The 27,696-nt window shown below is 47.2% G+C and overlaps 1 protein-coding gene across 6 annotated transcripts in view; it reads left to right on the forward strand.

The window, feature by feature from the left end:
• Nucleotides 1-27,696, forward strand: part of Slc39a11 (solute carrier family 39 member 11) — a 441,115-nt gene that overhangs the window by 182,888 nt on the left and 230,531 nt on the right. For 5 of the 6 annotated variants that reach the window (XM_041635707.1, XM_041635709.1, XM_041635706.1 and 2 more), the window contains one exon: nucleotides 18,453-18,597. In XM_041635707.1, coding sequence (XP_041491641.1) covers nucleotides 18,453-18,597 — 145 coding nt within the window. The remainder of the gene's footprint in view (nucleotides 1-18,452; nucleotides 18,598-27,696) is intronic. The other variant, XM_041635710.1, reaches the window with a different exon arrangement.

Consider the following 27,696-nt stretch of genomic DNA (forward strand, 5'->3'; position numbering starts at 1 on the left):
GTCCCATTTATTAATTGTTTTTCTCAGTGTCTGTGCTACTGGGGTTAGATTAAGGAAGTGGTCTCCTGTGCCCATGCGTTCAAGTGTATTTCCCACATTCTCTTCTATGAGGTTCAGTGTGGTTGGTTTTATGTTGAGGTCTTTGATCCATTTGGACTTGAGTTTTGTGCATGGTGATAGATGTGGATCTATTTTCATTCTTCTACGTGTTGATATCCAGTTTTGCCAGCACCATTTGTTGAATATGCTTTCTTTTTTCCATTTTATATTTTTTGCTTCTTTATCAAAAATCAGGTGTTCGAAGATGTGTGGATTACTATCTGGGTTTTCAATTTGGTTCCATTGGTCCTCCTGTCTGTTTTTATGCCAGTACCAGGCTGTTTTCAGTACTGTAGCTCTGTAGTAGGGTTTGAAGTCAGGGATTGTGATGTCTCCAGAAGTTCCTTTATTGTACAGGATTGTTTTGGCTATTCTGCGTTTTTTTTTCCCATATGAATTGAGTACTGTTTTTTCGATGTCTGTGAAGAATTTTGCTGGGATTTTGATGGGCATTGCATTGAATGTTTTCTATGTTAATTCTACCTACCCAAGAGCATGGGAGATCTTTCCATTTTCTGGTAACTCCTCAATTTCTTTCTTCAAAGATTTATAGTTCTTATACAGGTCTTCCACTTGTTTGGTGGGACTGGCTCCTCTTTGAGGGCTAAGCAGTTTGAAGAAAGACACACTAGTTAGCTAGCTTTGAAAAAGCAAGTATCCATGCTGTGACTTGCTTTTGAAGGAGGCCACATGGCCAGAACCCAAGAGTGGCCGCTAGGTGATAGGAGTTGTGGCTGTCTAGTAGCCAACAAGAGAATGGAGAGTTGTATCATTTATATGAAAGGAGCTGAATTCATCCAAAAGCCACTGTCTTGGATGAAGACTTTGGACCTCTGATGGGACTCAGCCCCTACCCCAGGCTTGATTTCAGCCCAGTAAGCTCTGAGCAGGGGTCTAGCCAGCCCACACCTAGACTCCTGAGCTCTGAAAGTCAGAAAGGGGCTTCTCCATATGGCTGCATTTTGGACAGCTTGCTCCTCAGTAGTAAGAATCTCACAGGAACATAGTCTCTATTTGATGCTATGCTTTGGAATTTAGGCAGAGAAAAAGAGAGAAGAAGGGGAAGGTGGCAGTCCCCACATCCCCACAGCGGGAAGCAGAAAAACAGTCCCTTAGAAGCAAGCTGCTTCAATACCGTGTCAGCTGCCAGCCCTCATCAAGCTCAGAGGAGCTGAATAATTAACTCTGCTCCAAGCAGAGAGATGCCACGGATAAAGCCCCATCCCGTTAAAAAGAAATCAGATATGTTTTTCAAAGCCCCTGCTTTCTCTTTGAAGTGGTCTCCACGCCATTCACAGTTTCTCTATTGCCAGAGCTCTCCTTCTCCTCTTACAGCCCGTCTCTTCCTCTCTACCTTCTGTCACCTAATGGTCCATCTTTTCTGGAAGGCTTGGTTTGTGTTGATTACCCCGGTGGACAGCTTCTTCTATGAAGCTGTGTCTCAGCCTAGGAGGTGGTGGTTATCAGGATGCAGAAAAGCTGTTTTTTGGAGAGAATTGGGGGTTTCAAACTCTAGTGATCAAGATTATGTGATGTAGTTGAGAAGGCAGTGGCCTGGGAGGCTCAGCAGAGACCCAAGGATTGACAAAGTCCTGGCTGCGAAGATGAGAGGGTGCAATCAAGACGTGCTGGCCTCCTGACTCCCAGTGCCAACCCATGCCCAGCATCCAAAAGCCCATCCTTTGACCTGTGAGAAGATTTTGGGAAACATCATGTATGCTAACCCGGAAATGCTGCAAGAATCTAGCACCGGAACCCTCTTGACATGTTTGGGGGTCCCAGTCTTTCCTTTCCTCTTACTGTTAGTCTTTAACTCTTCTGATGTGATTCCCGTAGTGAATAGTGAAGGCATTAGTAGTACTCTAGTATGGCATGAGGACATCTCTGTCCCTACCGAGAATCAAACTCTCTCAGTCTTGCTTTTCAGGTTAGACCATCTTTAACAGTAGCAGGGTCATTTGTTAGCTTTTTCTGGTGTAGCCCAGAGATCTGCTCTGCAAGCTAGGCTCTTTTTAAAAATTTTCCTTAACAACTGTGTATGTGTGTGTGTGCGCATGCCTGTGGAAACCAGAAGATGGTGTCAGATTCCACTGGAACTGGAATTGCAAGTGAACGGCTTAATACGAGTGCTTAGAAATAAGCCCAGGTCCTCTGCAAGAGCGGTAAATGCTCCTCTCTGCAGAGCCATCCCTCTGACCCCTGTTACCTTTCCTAAGGGTACAGTCCCTCCTGCCTGGGGAGGCATGTCAGCAAGCACTTAAAGCAAGCAGCCACATTGTGCGTGAAGTCAGGTAGCCGAGAGATGAATGCCAGTGCTCGGGTCAATTCTCCATTTTCTGTTTGCATTCAGTCTGGGCCCCTATGGGATAGTGCCACCACAGTCAAGATGAGTCTTCCTTCCTCAGTCAAACCCCTCTGGAAACACCCTCACAGACATGCCCAGGAGTGTGTCTCCCAGGTGACTCCCAATCCGGGCAGGTTGACATCCAACTGAACCTTGCTTAGTTCCTGCTTTCTGTAGACAGAGATGAGTTCTCTGTGTGTGGAGATGGGGGAGCTACATGCATTGCAGAGAGGAGGTTGAGGTTTAGGACTCTGTGTTTGTGATTCTACCATGTAGGAGACAGAGACCACACCCAAAGGAGCACCCATTGCTTGGTGGTGGAGATATATGGGTGAATATAGTGGTTTATAGCTGAGTACCTGTTGTGCGCACGTAAACTCTGCCCACCATGTGGGCCCATGTCTTGGTGGTGGTGGCTGTTTCATTTCTCTTCCTCCCCCTCCTTTTCTCTTTCTCCCCCATTCTCCTCTAGGCCTCTTCTTCCTTTTTTGATTTCTTCAGTGGGGTCTTGTTATACAGAACAGGCCAGCCTGAAAGTCACCATCCTGACTCCCTGACAGGTGCATCCTTGCGGTGTCTGGCGTCATGTTATTCGGAACCACATCCCTTCCAGCACATTGCTGGTTGCGCCGTGGGAGCAGCACAGTGCTGGGTGAATGATGGTATTTGGAAGCAGAAGATCTGGCCTCAAATTTTCCTAAACGCTGAGGCAGGAGAATTGTGAGTTTGAGGCCAGTGTGGGCTTCATAACTAGTTCTAGACCTGATGTTAAACAACGGGAAAAGAAGAAGAACAAATCTTGGAGGAAAGGGGTCAGTAGGAGGGGGATAAGAGAGGTCAGTACGGAGTGAATGTGGTCAAAATTCATTATAAACATGCATGGAAATGTCAAAATAAATCACATTATTATATATAATTAATATATGCTAATGCAAAATTAAAAAATGCTGCTTGCTCTTCTGATTGATAGTGTGATGCTCAGTGAGTCATTAGCTTCTGTAAACACTGTATCCATAAATGAAAAAGTGATTGCTAGGGCTGTCACGACAAAGTCCCCCCAGACTGGATGGTTTAAAGCCTAGAGATTAATTTCCTTACAGCTTTGGGTGCCAGACATCAGAAGTGAAGGTGCTGGCAGGGTGGGGTTTTGCAGATGCCTGGAGGAAGGCTCTGTCCACACCTCTCTTTAGCTGGGACTGACAGCTGGGTCTCCTTTGGTCTTCACACTGTACTCCTGTCCAGATCTCTTTGAGATCTCCCCTTAGGAGGACATTAGTCATTGGGTTTGGGCCCACAAGGGTTATGTGGTCCACCTCATTCAATTTACTATTATTTATAATTTAATTACTCTCTCTCTCTCTCTCTCTCTCTCTCTCTCTCTGTTTGTGTGTGTGTATGTGTGCATATGCATCTCACACTACATAATAGGAAGACTACTGTCCTACAGCTTAAAACAATCTCCCCCCACCCTGCATACTGCCACCCACAATTAGAGACCCTTGCCTTTGAATTATGCACTGGTACAGAGGATGTGGACAGTCCGCATTGCTTTGCCACGTTGTAAAATACTTGCTTAAGCTAACACTCCCTGGGCCTACTCTACAGAACAGCTTATGGAGCTGGCTCTCTCCTTCCATTTGGGTCTCGGTGATTGAACTCAGGTTGCCAGCTGCTATGGCAAGTGCTTTTACCTGCTTAGTCATCTCCTGTGTCCTTGAGTCCAATCTTAATACAGGTGCCTCTTTAAATACCCTATCCCAAGATTTGGCTGCTGAGGTACCAGGGTTTGAGATATAAACTTTCTTCCTAGCAAGGGGAGGGAAATGACCCCATATCTTAGTGCCACCTGGCCAGGTGCATCACTATTGGTCTAAGACAAGGTAAGAGAAAGTGTGTGAGGAGCTGAGCACTTACAGATGACAGTTAGTGTAGGCAGCTTCATTCCACTAACCCTTTACCTGATTGGGGTCCAGCCTGTTTCGTTCTAGACCTTTCCCTCTTCTCTGTCCCATGCCGCTGGACATGGCTCTCCAGCTGAGAGGAGGGACCTGGTCTCCCAGCAGTCACCTGCTGAGGGCTGGGACTGGCTGGGGCTGGCTCTTGGACGGATGTGGTCAGCCTTTCTTTCCTTCTGGTGTCAGCTTGTCAGCAGTGAGTGTCAAGGCTCTAGGGATTGCTGGTGAGCTGGGCTGTGCCTTTTCTCTTCTGCAGTGCTTTGACAGAGAGCTGTTCTCCAGCATTGGTGTTGAAAGGCCTGGCTTAGCCATTTCTATCCTTATTTCTTAAAATTGGGTCTGGTTTTTTAAAATAGAGTGGTCACCGTCTTAGTTTTCTTAATCTTCAGCTAGCATAGGGAGAAGGGTTATGCATACAAGCCTGTCTGACAAATTCTACGAAACCATTTTCATACGTGGTGAACATGGAGTGTTGCTTGCAGAAGTGATAAGATTTGAGATCAGGGTTCCAGCTACTTTTCCCCCGACTTAATGAAACAGAAACAGGTCCAGTGCATGTTGCTGAGCCTGGACTTGCTCAGAACACTGCTCCCTGTGGCATCATGTGCTGAACACTAATAGGTCCATATATGACTAAATGACGTGTGATTACATAAACCCTGTGCTCTCTACTGGGAGAGTTCATGGAGTCACTCCCTGCTTGTGTATAGATTTTCCCATATGTGTATATCTGTGGAACCTGTCCTGTCAGAGCAGCCTATGAAACAGGGAACTCTGAGAGGTCATGGGCAAGAATGGACAGTGTCATTAGGAGTTTTTGGGATTTTTTTTGTTCACAACACAGGTGTGCCTGAGGTCTCAGAAGCCCAGAGAGTGATAATTTAAACAGGTCACTATTCTAGAGCACAGTAAGCCAGTGACGGGGCTCCTGCAGGGTGTTCACAGCTGCTGCGCCGGTGTGTGATTCAGAGGCAGGAAAGCCTGTGTTTTGAGTGGCAAGATAAGGAGGGAAGAAGAAAGAGTGGCCAGTTGTTCCAAGGTATAGGACAGTGTTTTCCTCTTTGACTAATATGTTTGTGCATCAAATAAAATCAGTACATCTCGAGGTCAATATAAGTGTGTGTGTGTGTGTGTGTGTGTGTGTGTGTGTGTGTGTGTGTGTATTTATAAGCACAAACATGCACAAGTATAAAACTAAGTGTGAGCTGGACTCACGATTTGGCTCTTCAAACTGTCATAGAAAATGGGACAATACAAATCAATCAAATCCAACAGTGTTTTTTTATCCACTGGCTGCAGGGTGTCAGTGGTACTGGCTTCCACCATCCGCTCCCGGGGCTCCGAATAGCTCTGTCCCATGATGGTGCTGAGTGGAATTAGCTCACCCAGTGAAGCTCTAGAGCCTTGTGGAGACTCCTGCCATCTTCCTGGGGCTCCAGGGCTGTGGAGTGAGTGGTCTGCTCTGGCTCCAGACAGCATTTGTCTGCGGAGCCGACCTTGATGCTCGCCCTGTCTTCCCTCCACAATCACACAAGTCACAGCACCGTAACCCATTTACCCAGACATGCACATGTAAATGCGGCCCCGAAAATCCAGCAGTGGGGCGGCTGACCCTGGCATTTCTTCAGAATATCATTGTAATAAAAATATAACACAAAAAACCTGAAGCCTGAGACCTCTAGGATGTGTTCTGTTTTGGGTGGAAGAGACTGAGCTGGGGTTAAACTGGAGTTGTTATCTATAGTCTGGATCTACAGGGAGCTGTCAGGGGCTAGGCCAGTTTCTCAATGTTGCACGGAATAGTCTCTGTGCCTGTGCATATGCTGTGGATGGCATCGGTACCACAGACTCCTCCCAGATGACACTGACCCTCTGTACCCACAACACTGCAGGTGCTCCCAATAAGGAGCAACCAGAGATTTTGTCATCCTTCCACACAGTCAGGAAGCCCTGGCTTGGTTTTGTCCATGAGATGATAGCAAATTTGATACAAGCAGAGAATGGACAACTACTTGACACTGGAGGCCAGTTTCAAGTTTACTGTGCACCAACCTAGCCTACCTGCATGGAGGATAAGCCATCACAGAGAGAGGAGTCAGTGGCTCACAGCTGGTAGTTAGCCAGCTCTGGACATCGACCAGAAAGATGCATGTGTCAGCCCAGACTGTCCACCCCTCGGTGAGCCACTAGCTTGCGTGAAGCATGAATGAGGCCCAACAGCATCAGAGCCCAGTGGACTGCAGAACAGCAGTAACTGATGCTGGTTTAAAGCCAGCAGTTGGGGTTGGGGGTTGTTACCTTAGCAACAGGTACCTGAAACACATGCTCATTTTTCTTTGGTGAAGATTTAGTGATCTGAGATTCTCTTGTCAGACAGGTCAGGAAAACATTGTCTAAGAAGGACCAGAAGGAGCTGGGCGATGGTGGCGCACGTCTTTAATCCCAGCACTCGGGAGGCAGAGGCAGGCGGATCTCTGTGAGTTCGAGACCAGCCTGGACTACAAGAGCTAGTTCCAGGAGAGGCTCCAAAGCCACAGAGAAACCCTGTCTCGAAAAAAACCAAAAAAAAAAAAAAAAAAAAAAAAAAAAGGACCAGAAGGGGCTCACTGGCTTATACGGATGCAATTTAGTGCTACGAAGGATGAGGGCTGGCATTAGATGGCAGCCATTGAGTCACCTGTGAGTGTAGAGCGGAAAGCAAATTACTTTATTGTACATAGTTCTTTGCGTTCCTTCACATCGTTTTAAGGAAAACCCATTATGAACTAAAAGAAGTACCATACTGATTTGGGAAGCTTCTGCACCATCTCTGTCACCCATACCAGCAGGGCATTCAGCTCTTTGGAAACTGGCACGCCGTCTCTCTGTCGCCCACACTAACAGGGCAGTCAGCTCTTTGGAATCAAAGCTATGAGTGGCCTACCTAGAATGCCCCTTGGCTACTTCTACAGATCCGCACCTTTGTAGAACACTGTCATGCTTTGACATTTGTTCGGTGTGATTAAATAGCCTTGATTTATGAATAGTAATTGATTGCCATCAGGAATAGGAGAAGCCTTTGTCTCACAAAGGCAGTCATCACACACTGACATAGCTCAGGTGCAGCCAGAAGTCAGTGATGGATGGCGTCCGTGTGGCACTTGAAGGCCCTGTCGAGGTGGGAGGAAAGAGAGCTGTGGCCTTGGAGGGTCATCAGTTTCCGGGTGGGAAGGGATCATCTGAGCAGGGAGCAGGCTGGGTTGCCAGTCCTGTGCTTGTCAGGAAGGAGAGCAGAGTGGGACCTTTCGGGTGGAGAGTTCCAGGCTTACATCTTCATGAGGTTTCAGACCTCATACTGATGGCTGCTCATGACCACCTCTAGCATGGAAATGGGGGATCCCTACCCTTTGTGATAATTCAATTGAGGTGCATTTGAGCCCCCTTTCCCCTTTTTGCTGGTCCCACTCCTTCCTTGTGTGCCCACATCTTTCTTCTCTGCAGCGTGTAGATGGCTTGGAGATTTCATTGCCTTGAGTTAATTCCCTCGACTTCACTGTTTGTCTAGCAGAGTGCGGGGCTCATGGAAGCTATGGATATATGGGATGTACAGTGCCTTCTTGAAGAGCCTCGTGGTTCTAATAGGACCATAGGACACGATGAGCTTTCATGTTGGTCATCAGATGGCAGGAGCCTGTAGATGTCAGGGGAGGACACAGGGGACACCCTGCACCCAGAGGAGGCTGGGAGCATGCCTGAAGGCTTCCCAGAAGAAGAAAAGAACTCAGAACTCTAACCCCACCTTGCTGACTCTTCATTGGATGTAGCATTCTTGTTGCCATGAGAATGAGGGACCAAGGCTGAGTTAGAGGTGAAACACTGTGTCCCGGAGATGCTGAGAGGGCTGTACTTTACAAGTCACTAGGAGTTCTCAATTGTCATTTCTGTCTCTATGACCCTTACAGTTCCCGGGTGTCTAGGGAACTTGAGGTAAAGGGGGACATCAGTGTTAGCAATCTTAGGGCCTGAAGTCGGACTGTGCCCCAAGCCCCTCTGTCTGTTCAACACAGTGTCCCCATTTGCTTTGAGGATGGCCATTCCACATCCTGAGCCAATCTGGCCCTGGGCAGAAGGCCATGCTGTGTTCCCTTCAAGAGAAAATCATTTATTATGTAAGCGTCATTCGTATTCTAGCTGGCGATCGAGGGAGACATTTATTTATTTTTCCATTATGTGGAATAATTTAAGATTATGTTATCAGTGTCATTTTTATGGCAATTTCTCAGCCATAAAAGCAGCATCAATTATTCAGCATCACCTTGTGTGTCTGGGTTAAGTGGGGATGGCGGAAGGTAAAGGCGGGCAGGGAGGAAAGTGAGTTCAGGTGTTGCTCCAGGTAGGCCACCCTGTGGCCCCTTCCTCATCTTTGCTGAGTCCCTGACAAGAGCCCCCTTTAGGGCCCTGTTCCCTTCTCCCCTGGTGTAATGTCCGCCAGAGGGCGCCAATTAATTACCCGACCTCTCTCTTGATTCTTCTCCAGGGAGTTCTGACCTCTTCTTCACAGACCATACTTAAAGAATCTCTGTTCTGGGGGATTTGGAAGCTCAGCCCACAGAGTCTAGGTTGTCTAACACCGGAGGCAAAGTTAAGGAGTCCCCATCCCAAACCTTGTGAGCATGATGGCTGGTATATGTGGGCTTGGAAAGATCAAATCCCGTGAACCACCGGCATGAGAGCCTGGCCAGCCTTTCTTTCTCCCTAGATTCCATTGCTGGTAGCTTTGGGATGCCCAGCAGGGGAGAAAGAGGACGTATGACTTGAAGCCTAGTGAAGGCCACTATTGGGCAGATGTGCCAGTCTGTCTACAGAGAGTTTGGGAGATGGCAGGCCCTTTAGGGGTCAGGTACCTGTTTATGTAGGTGTGTTTTGTGTTTAGGTCGCTGTCCTGTCCTCCATCTGAGGCTAAAACAAGGTCTGAGAGTGAAAGGGGAAGGACGTTGGGAATGCCATCAGTGTGTGAGCGAGAAAGGAGTCCTGGGGTGCTGTTGCCTGAGGATGACTGTGTCCTTCTCATAATGTTAATGTTCTATGCTGTGTGTGTGTTTGTGTGTGTGTGTGTGTGTGTGTGTGTGTGTGTGTGTGTGCTAGCACATCACAGGAGTCTAATTTTACCTACCACCTTGTTTAAGACAGCATCTTGCTCATTATTGCATGGGTCAAGGCCACTGGCCTAGAAGTGCCTGGAGAGTTTTGTTTTCTGTCTCACATCTTCCTGTAGGGCACAGGGATTTCAGATGTGCGCATCTTCCTGTAGGACACAGGGATTTCAGATGTGCGCATCTTCCTGTAGGACACAGGGATTTCAGATGTGTGCATCTTCCTGTAGGACACAGGGATTTCAGATGTGCGCATCTTCCTGTAGGACACAGGGATTTCAGATGTGCGCATCTTCCTGTAGGACACAGGGATTTCAGATGTCCGCATTGTTGGGCCTGTGCTCTTAAGTGGGTGCTGCTATCCAAACACAGGTCGTCAGGCTCAGAGCAAGCTCTTTATCCGTGAGTCACCTCCCTAGCCATATTGACTTGTTTGGGGCGTGTGTATGTGGGCGGTTCTGGGCAGTTTCTTCCTCACCTGGGGGCAGCCAACCAAGGTGAGCAGAATCATCTTGGGTTCTGGGTGTGAGTCCTTTTGTGTTAATGTGAGACATTTGTAGAATCTCTTCCCTTGCCCCTGTCTGTCCTTCCTCTCCCACCTCCCTTTCATCTCTCCTTCCCCTCCTTTGTTCCTCTGCATTCCTTTTGGAAAACGGAAAACACTATTCATCTCAGCTTCTGCCTCTTTGCAGGAGTGGGCGGAAACTGTCTTGTGTATTGTGGGCCGGACACTGGCCTCAAACCACGCATGGTAAAAATAATAATAACAGTAATAATTGTAATTCCACTGCATGCGCATGGAGCTCTCCAGGTCTGGAACCGTGGATGGGTGTTGCCACCTACCTCCAGCGGCCCACCTTGACTTTGTGTATGGAGTTGGGTTAGGAGTCGTGGGTGGAAATGGGGGAGGAAGGGCAGATGAGAGGTCGGAGGGGAGTGGGAAGGGAGGGGAACGTTCTTCTTGTGGCTTAGAAGGAGCCTCCTGTTTTGCACATCACCATTTGGAAGCCGTGAGGTGACACAGCAAACCCGATCTGTCCAATGCCCTTGTGGTGGAGATGGGAAGAAGGTGACTCGCTCTTCTAATCACCAACCAGGCACTCTCAGGGCTGTGGCAGAGAGTCAGGAACCTGTCACATGTGTCCTGGAGACTGAGACGCTCCCTTGGCCCATCTTATGAGGCTACCAGGTTTCAAATAGGGAATGTGAATGGAAAATCATCATGGAGATTGGGATGAATTAGCCCTGGAAATGGAAGGAAGGCTAGCACATCAAGATGGTTACCACAGCATCAGGAGAAAGGCACAAAAGCTTTCGCCCTTCATTCCTGATGCCTCCTGCACAGGCTGAGGCTGTGTTTATGAAGGGCATCTGTACCCAGAACTCTCCCATTCTGTCACTCTGTCACCTGGACACCAGGTGCACAGAAAGGCAGGGTCCCTCAGAGCAGCAGTGTTGTCCTCCCAGGTCAAGAGTCACCTTGTGCCTGGAGATGCCTTCTGACCCCTTCCCCTTCTGCCAGGGACATCCTGAGGAAGCTGCCAAAGCAGAGTTCATGTGTCCCACTGGGAGCTGTTCCTGCAAGGGTAGAGGCGAGGTCGTCTTTCTACATTTTCCACAGCAAAGTCTGGGAGTAGAAGGTGATGAGTGTTTGGAATGCAATCAGCCAGTGAGCAGCAGTGAGAAAGGAGCCCTGGGAGGCTGCAGCCTAAGGGTGGGAGACAATGGAGGGGTCACAGGTGTCGGAGAAGGGTGCCACCATCCCAAGTAGCCTGAGAGAAGCTTCTGTAAGCCGTTTGCATACCTGGGCTCTTCTGTCTTTTTAAGTTAATACTTGCCAATTGTCCATATTCCATCCATGCCTACAACAGGTAAGGATCAAGTCTATACTCCCCTACTTCCACGCTCTCTCCACCCCCTGGAAAGCGCTGTTGCATTTCTCAGGTTGACTGTCCAGTGCCTGTGTGTGTGAGAACCTGTGCTGTTTGCTCGCCGTTCTGTGTGTCTGGCTGAACTCACCTAGCCTCAGCCCTCCTCTCTCATCCATTTTGCTGTAAATAACAGTGTTTTGCTCTTCATTGTGGTCAAATTGTATCTACATCCCATCTTCTCCCTCCATCCTTGTATTGACAGGCATATCTTAGCTGTGACCGATACACTGTAACAGTCACAAGGCCTTAGCCTTCTGAAGGGTAAATGTGTGGTCAAGTTCGTGAAGGGTGGCACAGGTGGGCATGGACACAGGTGAGATATCTTGGTCCTGTTCCAGTTTTTTAAAAGGGAAGCCTCTTGGGGCTGGAGAGATGGCTCAGTGGTTAAAAACACTTATTGCTCTTGCAGAGGATCGAGGTCCAGTTCCCAGCACCACATGGTGTCTCACAACCGTCCGTAACTCTGGTTCCAGGGGAACTTATGCTTTCTTCTGACCTTTTTGGGAATCAGGAGCTCATGTGGTACATGAACATAGAGACATGTAGGCAAAACAGACATGTAAAATAAGATAAATAACATTTAAAAAGGGAGTCTCATTTAAAAAAGTTTATTTAGTTGTATGTGTGAGTATGTGCAGGAGAGAGAGAGAGAGAGAGAGAGAGAGAGAGAGAGAGAGAGAGAGAAAGAGGGAGGGAGGGAGGGGGAGGGAGGGAGAGAGGGAGGGGGGGAGGGAGAGAGAGAGAGAGAGAGAGAAAGAGGGAGGGAGGGAGGGAGGGAGGGGGAGGGAGGGAGGGAGGGAGAGAGAGAGAGAGAGAGAGCGAGAGCGCACACTGGAGTACACATACAGACAGAAATGTATGAAGACAACTTTTGGGAGTCTGTTCTCTTCTCTCTACTGTGAAATCTGGGGAGGAAATGCAGGTCTTCAGATTTATACCTCCTAAGCCAGTGGTTCTCAAACTGTGGGTCATGACCCTTTGGGGCTGAGCTACCCTTTCACAGGGGCCACCTAAGACCATTGGGAAATACAGATGTTTATGATTCATAGCAGTAGCAAAATTTCAGTTATCAAGTATCAACAAAAATAGTTTCATGACTGGGGTCACCACAGCATGAAGAACTGTATTAAAGGGTTGCAGTGTTAGGAAGGTAGAGGATCACTGCCTTAAGCCGTCTTGCTGGCCCTAAAAGGGCAGCTTCCCGTACAGCTGGGGTGGAGGCTTCTAAGTGTACTTCCTCCTACTCCCTAAAACATGAATCCGAAGCAACACAGCCACCGGGGTCTGGGTTAATGAAGTGGTAGAAAGATCTGAGGGCTACGGGGATGCCACAATTTGTTCTCCTTTTCTTTTTTTCTTAAATGCTTGTCTACACAGAGAGGCCACTGTCCCAAGGATCACACACACCTCCACGTTTAATAATGGCAAAGCTTATACAAATCACTGGACAATCATCCGTCACAGAGCTGGGAACAAGAGTGGCTATAACCCTTGACTGTGACATATTTTTCTTCATTTGTTTCTGCATTTACTCAACTTCTTTGTGTGTGTACATATGTGTGTGGTATATGTGTGTGTACATATGTGTGTGGTATATGTGTGTGTACATATGTGTATGGTATATATGTGTGTGGTATATGTGTGTGGTATATGTGTGTGGTATATGTGTGTGTACATATGTGTGTACATATGTGTGGTATATATGTGTGTGTACATATGTGTGTGGTATATGTGTGTGTACATATGTGTGGTATATGTGTGTGTGTACATATGTGTGTGGTATATGTGTGTGTACATATGTGTGTGGTATATGTGTGTGTACATATGTGTGTGGTATATGTGTGTGTACATATGTGTGTCGTATATATGTGTGTACATATGTGTATGGTATATATGTGTGTGGTATATGTGTGTGGTATATGTGTGTGTACATATGTGTGTGGTATATGTGTGTGTACATATGTGTGTGTACATATGTGTGTGGTATATGTGTGTGGTATATGTGTGTGTACATATGTGTGTGTACATATGTGTGTGGTATATATGTGTGTACATATGTGTGTGGTATATATGTGTGTACATATGTGTGTGGTATGTGTGTGTGTACATATGTGTGGTATATATGTGTGTACATATGTGTGTGGTATATATGTGTGTACATGTGTGTGGTATGTGTGTGTACATATGTGTGTGGTATATATGTGTGTACATATGTGTGTGGTATATGTGTGTGTACATATGTGTGTGTACATATGTGTGTGTACATATGTGTGTGGTATATGTGTGTGTACATATGTGTGTGGTATGTGTGTGGTATATGTGTGTACATATGTGTGTGGTATATGTGTGTGTACATATGTGTGTGGTATATGTGTGTGTACATATGTGTGTGGTATATGTGTGTGGTATATGTGTGTACATATGTGTGTGGTATATGTGTGTGTACATATGTGTGTGGTATATATGTGTGTACATATGTGGAAATGCACATATATGCACGTGCGTGTGGAGGCCAGAGGTCGATGCCAGATGTCTTCCTGGGCCATTCTCTGCCTTATGAAGCTGGGACTCCTCAGGTCTCTCAGCTGGTTGACCAATGGGATCCAAGGATCCGCTTGTCTTGGCCTCCCCAGAGCTGGGTCACAGGCACCTCCACTGTGCCTGGCTCTTGAATACTTGGGGTCCAAACTCAGTTCTTCACACTTACACAATAAGCGCTTGACCCACTGAGCCACCTTCCTGGTCCCTTTCTTCCGAACATTGTCACTATTTAGGTCTCTAATTGTTCAATCTGTCATTGATTGTTTGTTATGGTCTCTCAAAGGAGAAGGGACGGTTCGTGCAGAATGGGAATTGGCTCTTTTATATCTCGAGGAGCTGCAGAGCTCTGGTAGGCAGTTGATGCTTAATTAAAAATGTATTGAATCGTGAGGGCAGGCAGGCAGCAGTCATCCGAGAAAGTGACAGAATTCTTTTCTTGGTAGGAACAAGAGCCCGGGATTCCCAGCATTAATCTGTAATAATGCGGGGAGCTGTGAGGTCTTGGTCAGCCCAAATCTTTCAAAACCAGGGCTGCTCCACATAGCAATATTGTCATTTGATTGTCCTTTGCTCTGAGGCTGTCTCGAACATGATAGAATATTGAGAAATATCAAAGGAACCACCCACACACCTCCGTGTTCTGAGGTCTGGGGAGGGGAGACTAAAATCATGCTATTAAAAACCATTGTCCTAAATCAACCTGATTGTCTCCAAGTTGTGCCTTCCTGGAGGGTTTCAGTTGGATGAGCGGTCTCAGCCTCAGCTTGGTGCACAAGAATGCAGTGGCATTTCCCCTGCAATGAAGTGATTGCCCCCCCCCCCACTCCATCTTTCTCCCAGTTCTTCGCCGATCACATCATCAAAGAAGGAAGACAAAGGCGAGACCGTCAGCTGTTCCCCTTTCATGGTGAAGCACGCTTTTTATTGCTGCCGTGATCTGTCAGATAGCAGCGGGAGATGTAGAATTAGAAATAATTAAAGCACACAAACAAACAAAGAGCTGCGACTCCGTGGCCAACGGCTCATCACGCAGACACCAGCTGTCACCCGAAAGTGGTTGAAGGGGCCTTCTGCAGAGGTGTGGGCTGCCTTGCTCAGGGTTTCTCATCCACCCAGGATCCTGTCCATCTGTGGTGTCAGCCTTGACCATGATGCCAAGAGCCAGATGTCACGCAGTGTGATAGAGGGGAATTCCAGGATTCAGTGTAGAAGCTGGGGACTGTGTGGGACTGGCCAAACAGGGATGGGGGCTTCTGCCCCTCTCCCCATTTTCAGACAAGATTAAATGAGGCTTTGGTACTCTTGGTAAAGTACTCCATAGAAGGTTTGATGTATAAAGAATTAAGAAACTATCGAAAAAACTATGGGAAAAAAAGATGTGAGACACCATGAAGTATTCATGTTTAATATTTAATTGGAAAGAAATGATGATATAAAATATCAGAATCTTTAGTTTCTTTTTGTCCTTGATCATCATGGTCATGATAAAACACAAAGGGGTATGTGTGTGTAAGGGACAGCCTGGCACACCTTTTCTGAAATTCTTTCCCAAAAGAAATGTTCCCAAGGAAAGCTGTAATTTGTATGCCTTTTTGGCTTTTTGACCGGCTGTTATGAACCGCGGTCCAATGCTGTGCCCTCCCCATGGTGACGGACTGAAAGTCTCCAAAACTGTGAGACAAAATAAATGCTTCCTCCTCCTCTGTTCTTCTGCCAGGAGTTTGTGTTATGGTGATAGAGAAGTAGCAAATGCAGAAAACTGGTACCAGAATTGGGGGATTGTCGTGACTAACCCTGATTATACCTTTCTCTGGTGTGTGGGAACAATTTGGAACCATTTAGAGGTGTGGCCCATACATGCCCTAGAAGCTGTAAGCAGACTTAGTGGGTGATTCTGCTGGAAACTCAGGAGACCAGAGTCCCATAAAAACTCAGACAGTGAAGAATGTTCTCACCTGGTTCCTGATGCAAGAAGCCCTCTGCTGAGAGCCGGGCTGCAGACCGTGCCTGTTATGTCCTAGCAAAGACTTCTGTTTATAAAATTTCTGTCCTAAAATTTCATGGGAGGCCAACTTTAAAGTTATGGATACTCCTAGAGAGACGACTCAGTGGTTAAGAGCACACATAATGCTCTTGCACAGGACCTGAGTTTGATTCCCAACACTCACTCACACCCCCTGTAACTCCAACTCCATGGGTATCAGTCACTCTGGCCTTTGTGGGCATCTGTACTTATATACACACATACACACACGTACACACATATACACACATACACATACATGTACACACATACACACACACACTCTCTCTCTCTCTCACACACACACACAGAGACACAATTAAAAATAATAAAAAGAAAGTAAAGCATAAATTAACTTGACAGAGGAGATTCCCAGACAGCATAAGCTTCAGGTGATGGGATGGTTTATCGCTGGCTGCTTTTAGTCAAGTTTATAGTGAGAATTGTGAGCAAAAAAGCAGAGCAGAAAGATTTGAAAATATGTAGGCTGTCTGGAAAAGGAGTAAGCTGTAAGTTGTGGACAAGAAGGGCATAGTCTGTAAAGAGATCAGTTACGTTGAAGAGAAGCCAAACACTTTCCACTGAGACAATCAAATATTAGGCCAGACCCCACTCACAGCACATTTCCAATAGAAATTCACACACTCTTCCGAAGGATTTTTCTTGTGAATAGTGAACACCAGGGCTTCTTGCTTACATAGGGCTATCTAGGGAATTCTACTCTTAGATTCCTTCACCCAGACCTTTACAGGCCTCTTGTAGCTATGGTCAGATCTGGTCTGGTGATTTAACATGGGAGCAGATTTGGCATTGTCTGTATAGCATTGGTTTAGCAGGCACACTGAATGCACGAGCCATGGCGGTGTAGAGGTTTCTACCAAGGTAGACGGAGTTTTCTCTGGGCCACCAACTCACAAATAATGACATGGAGACTTATTATTAATTATGAAAGCTCAGCCTTAGCTTAGGCTTGTTCCTAACTAGTTCTTATAACTTAAATAAACCCATATCTTTTAATCTATTTCTTTTACACGGCTCAGTTACCTTTACTCTGTACTGCCCACCGTACTTCCTCCATGTCCAGCTGGTGACTCCACTTCTTCTTCCCAGTGTTCTCTCTCTGCCCGGGAAGTCCCGCCTGTCTCTTCTGCCCAGCTATTGGTCATTTAGCTTTTTATTACACCAATCACGGCAATATATCTTCACAGTGTCCGAATAGCCCACAACACCCAGATCTTTGAGGGTGCTTGCGAGACCAGCCTGTATGTGATCGAACCAGGCTCACTGTGAGGATCTCCTGGGAAGCCGCTGTGTGCTTCCGTGCGAGTGTGTGCCCTGGTCACTCGTTGTGGAGCTGTGGGGTCTCACGTTTCCCCTGCTGCCTTTCAGTCTGTCCTCCCTATTCTCCCACTCCTCCGTTTTGAATTAGGGATCCTTACTCTGTGCTTTTGTAGATGGTTAGCATACACCTCGAATTTTGATTTTCTAGGAATTCACAGCTGGGTATTGCCTTAGGTGTCAGAAGAGACTTTGAACTTGAGATTTTGAGTGATACTGAGGCCATGACTTTGAGGACTTTCAGAGGACAGAATGCATCCTGTTTGGTGGGGTGGACATGACCCTTCTGCATCCTAGGAGCAGAGCGCTGTGGCCTTATGGGAGGTGTCCTAGTATCGTGTTGACAAGTGGTGGCCTTGTGACCATTGATCTTCAGGGTTGACTGGATTCACAGTAACCGATGCTGAGGCTATTCTGTGGGTGTAAGGGTATTTCCACGGGAAGATTGCCTGGAGTGGGAAGATCCCTTCTGTATGTGAGCAGGACCATCTTCTCAGCCTAGGGCCTGGCTGGGTTAAGTGGAGAGAAAAGGGAAAGGTGGAGAAGTTGGGGCTTGTCTCCTTTCTTTGCTTCCTGGCTGCGGTGAGGTAAACTGCATTGCTTTGCCGTGCCTTCTCCACCATCATAGACAGAATCATATGAAATAATCAGCAAAATGCCTTTTATTCTGCAGGTTTCTTGTCTGGCATTCTGTCACAGACCCCAGAAGAGGCAGCTACGGGTGGGATGGATGAGTGTCCCCATGTGCTTAAATAGGTCATGTTCCAAGTCTGTCATACTCAGTACCCAGTAGTGACAAACTCACTCTTTCTCCCTCTCTCTCTGCGTGTGTGTGTGTATGGGGGTGTTATCATTTAGGGGATCAGTGCCAACTCCTTAGACCTTGGGTCTTGGAACCTTCAAAGTCATCTACCCAAAGCTTGCCATCTTCTCAACAGTCCAGTTTGTGAGACCTGGATCATGTCAGGTACTCAGCCCTTGGTACTCTTAGCAGGACATGGGTCCTTTGTCCAGACATCTGTGGTCCTGAGGGTCTGGAGTTTCTGAGGACACGGAAGTGCTGTGGTGACGTCCTGCTTCTTGTTTCAGGGTGCTGCAGAAGACCCCCAGACGGCCCTGGCCCTGAACTTGGACCCTGCACTGATGAAGAAATCTGATCCCGAGGGCCCCGCCACACTGCTCTTCCCTGAGAGAGAGCTTTCCATCCGGATAGGTAGCGTTGGGCTTCTTTCAGGCAAGCTTTCTGCTGCAGATGCTGAGCTGGATCGGAGGGAGGGTCCAGACCTGGGGCTGGTACTTGGAGAGGAGGGAATGCCGGATGCTCTGCCCTTCCCGGCTGCTTGCCTCACTGCTCACAGTGGTGCTCTGTCTGTGCTCCTTCATCTCATGTGTTCATGCAAACGCTTGTCCATTATACAGGCAGCTGGAAGAGCTTTGTTGCTGTTCCCAACTTGGGTGAATGGGTAGGGGTCACTCTGAATGGGACTGATTTAAGTTAGAAAGGGTGAGCCTTGATTGGTCCGTTCCCCATCTCCCCATTCCCGGCGAACCCCAAGTGCCCTTTTCATTTGCTTGATGTTGACCTTCTGATTCACCTGGGAAGGAGCACATGCGTCTCTTGCATTGTCTATATGGGGTCAGAACACTTTAAAGACAAGAAAACAACGTCATTTCTGCTGAGTTGCAGGGAAGAGTCTCTCCAAAGGAGTCAGATATTCCTCAAACTCAGAGGGGTCCAGGCTGAGCTTGGATCTGCCCTGTGCAGCTCTCAAGCTCCCTGTTTCCATTCAGATTCTGCCCAGAGTGTGTTATCCAGGAAGAACCTTGAGTGCCTTCTTTCTGGTTGACCCTCTCTGCCTCCCACCACTTCCTGGCTGGGATAGAACCGGGAAATAAAATCCATCTGATAGGATCTCAGGCTGTGGAGGGCCAGTGACAGCTTCCCTCTGCCACCTATCACACACCTCCTACACTCTCAGTCTCCCTGTCATTCTCTCCCTCAGGACTGTGGTCAAGGGCTGTCTTCCACCAAATGCGTCGTTTTTCATGTCCGGTCCTGAGTGCACAGACACATAGATCTCTGTGAATGCTCACTTGCAATTTTCTTTGCTTTATTCCTGTGTGCCTTTGTGAGGCTGTTGTGGCCCTAACTCAACGTTTTTGTAGGGTAGAAAAATTGGCCTGGCCATACTTCTTTGTCTTTTCAACCAAAGGAGTTGGGGTTTCAGGGTGGCTGTCAAAAACTGCCAAACACACACACACACAGACACAGACACAGACACACACACACACACGCACGCACGCACGCACGCACGCACTTACGCACTCACACACGCACGCACACACTCACGCACTCACACACACATACACACACGCACGCACTCACACACGCACACACGCACGCACTCACACACACACACACGCACACGCACACACGCCACACGCACGCACACACACACGGTACGCGCACACACACACGGGTGTGGATGCGTGTGTTGTGGAAGCCAGAGGACAACCTTTGCCCTTATTCCTCAGCTACTCTGAACCATTTTGTCCGTTTGTTATGAGACCCAAGGGTGGTTGTTTTACTCACCTGGAACTTGCCAAGTTGACTAGGCAGGCTGGCCACATAATCCTAGGGCTCTGTCTCTCTGTGTCTCCCTACACTGGGACTTCAAGTACACATCATTGTGTCCTGCTTTTTTAATGTAGGTTCTGGGGCTTGAACTCAGAACTTCATGCCTGAAAGGCAAGTGCTTTATAGACTGAGTTATCTCCCTAACCCCTCAGGGTACCTTTTCCAGGGAGCTTTGGGAGTTTTCTGCATCTTCCCAGGCAACCCGTATTCCATGGTGGGGCTGCGTAGAGGGAGCTGCAGGCCTCTCACCTGCCATAGAACATGAGGCACCACCTGTTACCTGGTTGCCAAGCAATCCTTGTAGCTGTTGCTAACCGTTCTGCTGCAGGCCTGGATGCAGCTCTTGAAGATGGCTTGCTCGCTGCCAGCTCGTCTCACCTGGATGCACCTGTGGGTGTCAGGCATCTGGGGAGTCTCAGACTGATAATGTTTTTGTGCTGCCTGGCCTCCTGCAGACCAAGCCTGAAGGGGCACTGCTTGTGCCATCTGGATTTGTCCTTTAGCTTGCTGTAACCGGAGCAAGGAGGCCAGCTTAATGGGCATTTAGTGACAAACACCAGCCTTTAAAAAACAATCATGGCACTGCTATCATGTTCTGTAATTGGTTCAGCAGGGGGAAAAGCCAGAGAAGCCATGCCTTGGGAGGGAAGTTCAGCTGCCCCGGGTGGTAGCAGCAGCCAGGCTGGGAAAATCATTTATTAGACACTTAGCTATTGATGGCTGTCTGTGTCTAACATTTATGGTATCAGCTATTCTCAAAGCTGGGGCTATTTGGGGATGTACTGAGGCCAGGAGTTCCTTTAAAACTCTATCATTACCTGTTTCTCTCTCTCTCTCTCTCTCTCTCTCTCTCTCTCTCTCTCTCTTCCCCATCCCTCACTCCCAGTTTTCTTTCTCACTCTTTCCATTAACCTCCTACCCATCCCTCTATCCACCCACCCTTCTTAAGTCTTTCTTCTAATTCAAAATGTAACAGCAGGGATTAAAGAGAAAGAGGGACTTTACTTCCAACCTCAAATCACTTGTAGCTTAACCCCCAGCCACAGGCACAGGCACCATCTCTGGCTTCCTGTGTGTCCTCTGAGGATCGCCAGGCCTGTGCTGTGGCCATCCTTGGCCATCGTTCTGTGTCTTGTGATTTTGAACTTGACCAAATGTTCTTATTGGATGGGACACTCTTGGATCCATCCCATTTTGTTACTGGCCTTGACCTTGCATGACTGATAGTCCTTTAGATTAATTCTACTGTTCCGTGTTATCGAGAATTTGGCAGAGAACATTTTGACACTAGTGAATAGTTGTCTGTCTGTCTGTCTGTTTGTCTGTCTGTATGTTTGTCTGTTTGTTCGTTTGTATGTATGTATGTGTCTAGGGGTCTGTATATGAGCATCAAATGCTTAATTAGCCTCTTAAAGTATGCAAAATTTTTGTGTACTTGTGTTTGTTAAGTTTTTTGGAAGTTTTATATATGTAGATAATACATTCTGATTACTCGCCCTCCACCATTTTATATTCTCCCACTGTTATCAACCCCTCCCCTCCAGTTCCCTTTTCAGATTCATGACTTTTGGTTTAGTTGTGTGACCTGATCTATGTGTTTTGAAGGCAGAGGGCTGTAACTTCTACTATACTTCAGGTTCCCCGAGACTCTAATGTATCCTAAGTCTTTGACATTTGTGCCTCAGTTCCTCCCACCAACCATTTTGAATTATCATCCTCTTTAGTTTAAGAATGGATTTCTTTTCCTCCATCCCTTCTGGGCTCAGGCCTGTAACCTTGACTTCTTCATTGAAAGGGTGGGAGCAAGGCATGGTGGTTGTTAGAATGTGCCACAAGGTAAGAAGGGAAGCAAAATGAAATATGGTAGGACTTTTGTTTTTGCAGAAGGCTGAAAAACAAAGGATTAAGATGATGATGGTGATGATGGTGGTGATCGTTGAAGGAGCTATGGGCTGTGTTCCTGCCACAGGCTCCCGGCCCGCCTGGCTAGCTTATGCCCCGAAATAACAACACACAAATTGTATTCTTTTAAACGCTGCTTGGCCCATTTCTATTAATGTGTGTCGTGCTACTAGGCAGTAGCTTACCGAGAAGGATTCTAGCCTACGTCCATCCTGGGTCGGAGCTTCATCGGGTCTGCCCTGGGGAGCAGCATGGCGTCTCTGACCTCACTTCCCTTTTTCCCAGCATTCTATTCTGTCTACTCCACCCACCTAAAGGCCGGCCTATCAAATGGGCCAAGGCAGTTTCTTTTTTTTTTTTTTTTTTTTAATTTATTTATTTATTAAGGATTTCTGCCTCGTCCCCACAACCGCTTCTCATTTCCCTCCCCCTCCCCCGATCAATTCCCCCTCCCTCATCTGCTCGAAGAGCAATCAGGGTTCCCTGACCTGTGGGAAGCCCAAGGACTGCCCACCTCTATCCAGGTCTCGTAAGGTGAGCATCCAAACTGCCTAGGCTCCCACAAAGCCAGTACGTGCAGTAGGATCAAAAACCCACTGCAATTGTTCTTGAATTCTCAGTATTCCTCATTGTCCGCTATGTTCAGCTAGTCCGGATTTATCCCATGTTTTTTCAGACCTAGGCCAGCTGGCCTTGGTGAGATCCCAATAGAACATCCCCATTGTCTTAGTGTGTGGGTGCACCCCTCGTGGTCCTGAGTTCCTTGCTCGTGCTCCGTCTCCTTCTGCTCCTGATTTGGACCTTGAGATTTCTGTCCGGTGCTCCCGTGTGGGTCTCTGTCTCTGTCTCCTTTCATCGCCTGATGAAGGTTAATATTCCTGAGGATGCCTATGTGTTTGTCTTTGGATTCACCTTCTTATTTAGCTTCTCTAGGAACATGAATTATAAGCTCAATGTCCTTTATTTATGGCTAGAAACCAAATATGAGTGAGTACATCCCATGTTCCTCTTTTTGGGTCTGGCTTACCTCACTCAGGATAGTGTTTTCTATTTCCATCCATTTGTATGCAAAATTCAAGAAGTCCTTGTTTTTTACTGCTGAGTAATACTCTAATATGTATATATTCCATACTTTCTTCATCCATTCTTCCGTTGAAGGGCATCTAGGTTGTTTCCAGGTTCTGGCTATTACAAACAATGCTGCCATGAACATAGTTGAGCATATACTTTTGTTGTATGATAGGGCCTCTCTTGGGTATATTCCCAAGAGTGGTATTGCTGGATCCAGGGGTAGGTTGATCCCGAATTTCCTGAGAAACCGAAACACTGCTTTCCAGAGTGGTTGCACAAGTTTGCATTCCCACCAGCAATGGGTGAGTGTACCCCTTTCTCCACAACCTCTCCAGCAAAGGCTATCATTGGTGTTTTTTATTTTCGCCATTCTGACAGGTGTAAGGTGGTATCTTAAAGTTGTCTTGATTTGCATTTCCCTGATTGCTAAGGAAGTTGAGCATGACCTTAAGTGTCTTTTGGCCATTTGAAGTTCTTCTGTTGAGAATTCTCTGTTCAGATCAGTGCCCCACTTTATAATTGGGTTGATTATCCTTTTACGGTCTAGTTTCTTGAGTTCTTTATATATTTTGTAGATCAAACCTTTGTCAGTAGCAGGGTTGGTGAAGATCTTCTCCCAGTCAGTGGGTTGTCTTTTTGTCTTAGTGACAGTGTCCCAAGGCAGTTTCTTTATTAGCCAATGACCTTCCTCCATCAGGTGATGATGGTAGTGATGATGGTGGTGGTGATGATGATGATGATAGTGGTGGTGATGGTGGTGATGATGATGGTAGTGAAGATGTTGGTGGTGATGATGGTGATGGTGGTGATGATGGTGATGGTGGTGGTGATAATGGTTATGATGGTGGTGATGATGGTGGTGATGATAATGATGATGATAGCCCAGATCTCTTTATCACTGTGGGTATTAAATAATGTAAATAAATGACCAGATCTACTTTCTTGCTGTGGGCTCTGTACAGGCAAGTGGACCAATTATATATCTTTGCTTATGGGACTGTTGTCCGATGATACACTTTCAAAACTCTTTCAGCTTCTGAAGAGTGATGCTATACCTGATCCAAGTAAGCTTAGAACCCAGATAGCACTTGGCTTACTTCCTTGCCTTCCTTTCTTTTTTCATGAGTTAGGCAGTGGTTTGGGAGCAGTTTTCTTGTGAGTTGTTCAGAAGACAATGTGGTATTCCCATGAACCTGATTGAGCTGCCCAGACAAAACAGGCTGGCATGCTGAAACAGAGGAAATACTCTTCCCACCCCCACCCCTGCCAACCCTGGGGACAGGAAGTCGGATGGAAGTATCTAGGTGCAGGGTAGCTTCTCCAGAGGCCTGTTCTTGGCTTGCAGGTAGCTGACTTCTCCTCTGTATGTCTGCTGTGATGTGACCCTAGTCCTGGGGAGATGAATGAATGTCTACTCACCCCAGATAGGGTTCTGACCACAGACCAAAGTATGGATACCACCAAGGCCAAGCTGGTGAACCAGTGAGTTTTGCTGGGGTCTATAGGAACAGAATACTCAAAGATGGCTTCAGCACTAAAGCCCATCCCAGCCTGAGTGACAGCTCACGAGGCTGGGACCCTGGGGCACACTGCACAGTCTGCAAGCAACATGTTCAAGAGGCCACAGAGTGTCCTTTGCTGGTGACAGATCAGCTGGTTTCTGCTTCTTCCTGGCTGCTTGGCTTCTCTGAGAACTATTCCCAACAGTCTTTCTGTTTATATACTTTTTGGGGAGGGAGGGACAAAGTGAATCTGGTTGGTTTCAGGGACTTCCTAGAGTGATTTTGAGTTGCTTACTTCCTGGCTTAAGGAATTCCACCTATAAGGTAGAGTGCTTTGTTTCCCTTTAGAACCTCCTCTTGTTTCACCTCTGCATAAACATCCTCTCTTAACACAATCCTCTTGTTTCACTTCTCATTACATCCTAGTCTTAAGACGTTTCTCTCCAAGACGCAAGGGTTTAACCTTAGAAGAAACACAACACAACACTGCCCCGTCTCCTTTGTAAGGACATGGCCCTATGGGATTAGTTCTGAGTCTTAATGACCTCACTGAGACTGTCTCCAAGTAGTGTTCACCTCCAGATATGCAGTGTTAGGACTCTGGACAGCGGGCAGGGATTCCCAAGTCAACATCTGTGTTACTTTTCTCATTGCTATGGAAAATACCTAACACAAACAACTCAAGGAAGGGCGTGTTTGGACTCAGCAGTCTGAGGGTGCTGTTCATCATGGCAGGGAAGGCATGGCTGCAGAAGCTGGAAGCAAGTGCTCACATCACGCCCACCATCACTCAAGGAACGGGTGGGGGTTGTTCTGCTTGGATTGCGTTTCTCCTTTTATTTCAGCCTGTGACCCCAGCCTACAGAATGATGCCACTCACATTTAGGGTGGCTTTTCCCCTACTCAGTTATCCCAATGAAGAAATTCCATCACAAGCATGCCTAGAACTTTGTTTCCATGGTGATTCTTAAAGCCATCAAGTTGGCAATCGAGATTAACCATTGCACCATTTAAGCACCAAACTAGTTTTGAAACATCTTCTCACAGATGGTCATCAGCCCCAAGGAGTCACACATGGTGAGAAGAAATGCTTCTCTTGGCTTCTTTTAGATACTCTGACTGATGTTCTAGTCCCTCATGCCAGTCGGGTTGGGGTAACTTGGTGTTGGAGAATGTAGGTAGACTTTTCTTTCCCACCAGCCAGTTCCCAAATAACCAGAGACTTAGTAATTATACACGTTTGGTCATTAGCTCAGGATTGTTACTAGCTAACTCTTACATCTTAACCCATATTTCTTATCTACCCTCTGCTAACCTCTACCTGTCAAGCTATTGAATAGTCAGCTTCTTTATTAAACCAATCATGGTGACATAGATCCACACAGTGCAAAGAACTACTCCACAGGAGAATGCTGTCTTCAGAGCAAAACAGCTGCCATCTGCATCAGATGAGCTACACCTGCTGGCCAGAGACCCTCAGGAGCAGGCCTGGGGAATGTTGATGTTTCCTCAGACAAGAAGGGGACAGGGGGGTGACTGGCCCCTCACCTGAATTGTAAGCTTCACCCACATACCCCTCCCAGCTGTTCCTATATAATCCTACCCCAATTGTATGTGACCTCAGGTCTGGAGAGGTACTGAATTTTATAGCTTAGGGAAGTTAACTAGAGGGGAGGGCTCTGTCTGCAGCTCTGGGGAAGCCATCTTGACATGGTGGAAAGACACTTTCCAGTGACTACATTGGGGTCCCCCAAGCTCCTGTCATAACCCTGCACCCTTGCGTGCTCTGTAGATAAGCCCAATAGACTCATCAGTTCCCTAGAGTGAATGTTCGTGAAGCTGATTGTTGGTTCCCTCGTGACTGCATCTTTTTGCTCTTTGAACGGTGCTCACCCAGCTACACACACACAGTCCTAGTTTCCAAGTGAAGGCACGTTCTGAGGTTCCAGGGAGTATCTTGGTGTGGGCTCCATTCCACAGGGCACATGCACACCCATCGTCTGCTCACACATACCTGAACGCGGGAGCACAGTTCGTTTAGTGGGTGTGTGTCAGGTACAAGTAAGGGGGACGGAGAGAGAGAGAGAGAGAGAGAGAGAGAGAGAGAGAGAGACAGACAGAGAGAGAGAGAGACAGAGACAGAGAGAGAGAGAGACCGAGAGAGAGAGAGAGAGAGAGAGAGAGAGAGAGAGAGGGAGGGAGGATAGGAGAGGGAGCCTGAGGTGGTGAATCCTGACAGTAATAGAATGAAACCCCTTTTAATTCATCCGGAGTCTTGGAGCCGGCTGCCTGCAGCGCTGCTTGAGGTATTCATTAAGTCCTACAGAGGAGTTAAGGATACTGTCTCCTTATGCAAAATTTAACATTTGCTTGGTTAGCAGGCTCCATCATATTTATAAGAGCCCGACGCATTCATTTCAGTTCATAAGTCTATTAAACAGGGTAATGTGTTTTTAATGTGTGCTCGGAAACAACTGAGAAGCGGCCAGAGCCCCACCAGCTGGGTCAGGATACTCCTGCCGGGCTTTTATTACTGGGAGATTTAGAGGGCTGCTCCCAGAAACAGCTGTCTTGACTGCTTCCTATATATCTTGTTTTGCTTTTCAGCTGCTGCTTTTCTTCTTTCTGCTCTTTAAACTCAAAATTCTGGGTAGCACTTGAGTATTTAGGACTTTTTTCGCCTGCCTTCAGAGCTGGAGAGAGGTGGTCAAACTCACGGCCTCAGGCCTCATGCGGTTGGACCAGCACTATAAGCCTGAGCTACAGCCGCAGTCTATAAGTATGTGGGATCCTTAGAGGTTTTATTTTTCTACGAGTTCACTCCTGGCTCTGATTCCTGTGTTTCTTTTCCTTCTACTGTTAGTATCTTGCCACGTAATGAGCAGAAGCTTCTTTTGATCATGGAAGATTGGAAGGAAATACTTCCAGTCTGAGAGGTGGAAGGCCATGAGCGTGGTGCGCAAATGTGTTATGAACTCAGTGACGTTCACCATAGCGCTGGCGTCTGGAATGTGGTGGCTGCTCCCCCACCTTGAGGAAAAGGGGTTGGTGATGGGGTCAGTGATGTGCCCAGCTTGACCTAGCTGCTGTAACCACTCCACAATTGGATAGGAAACAGCACCCCCCTCCAAATTCCCATTGGCCACACATGTAGTAAACCCCAACCATTTTTCTTTCTCGTTTGAGACAGGGTTTCTCTGTAGCTTTGGAGCCTGTCCTG

The sequence above is a fragment of the Microtus oregoni genome, unplaced genomic scaffold, assembly GCF_018167655.1.
Source record: "Microtus oregoni isolate MIOR12 unplaced genomic scaffold, Mior012 000048F_ref0000485, whole genome shotgun sequence".
NCBI classification, from domain to species: Eukaryota; Metazoa; Chordata; class Mammalia; order Rodentia; family Cricetidae; genus Microtus; species Microtus oregoni.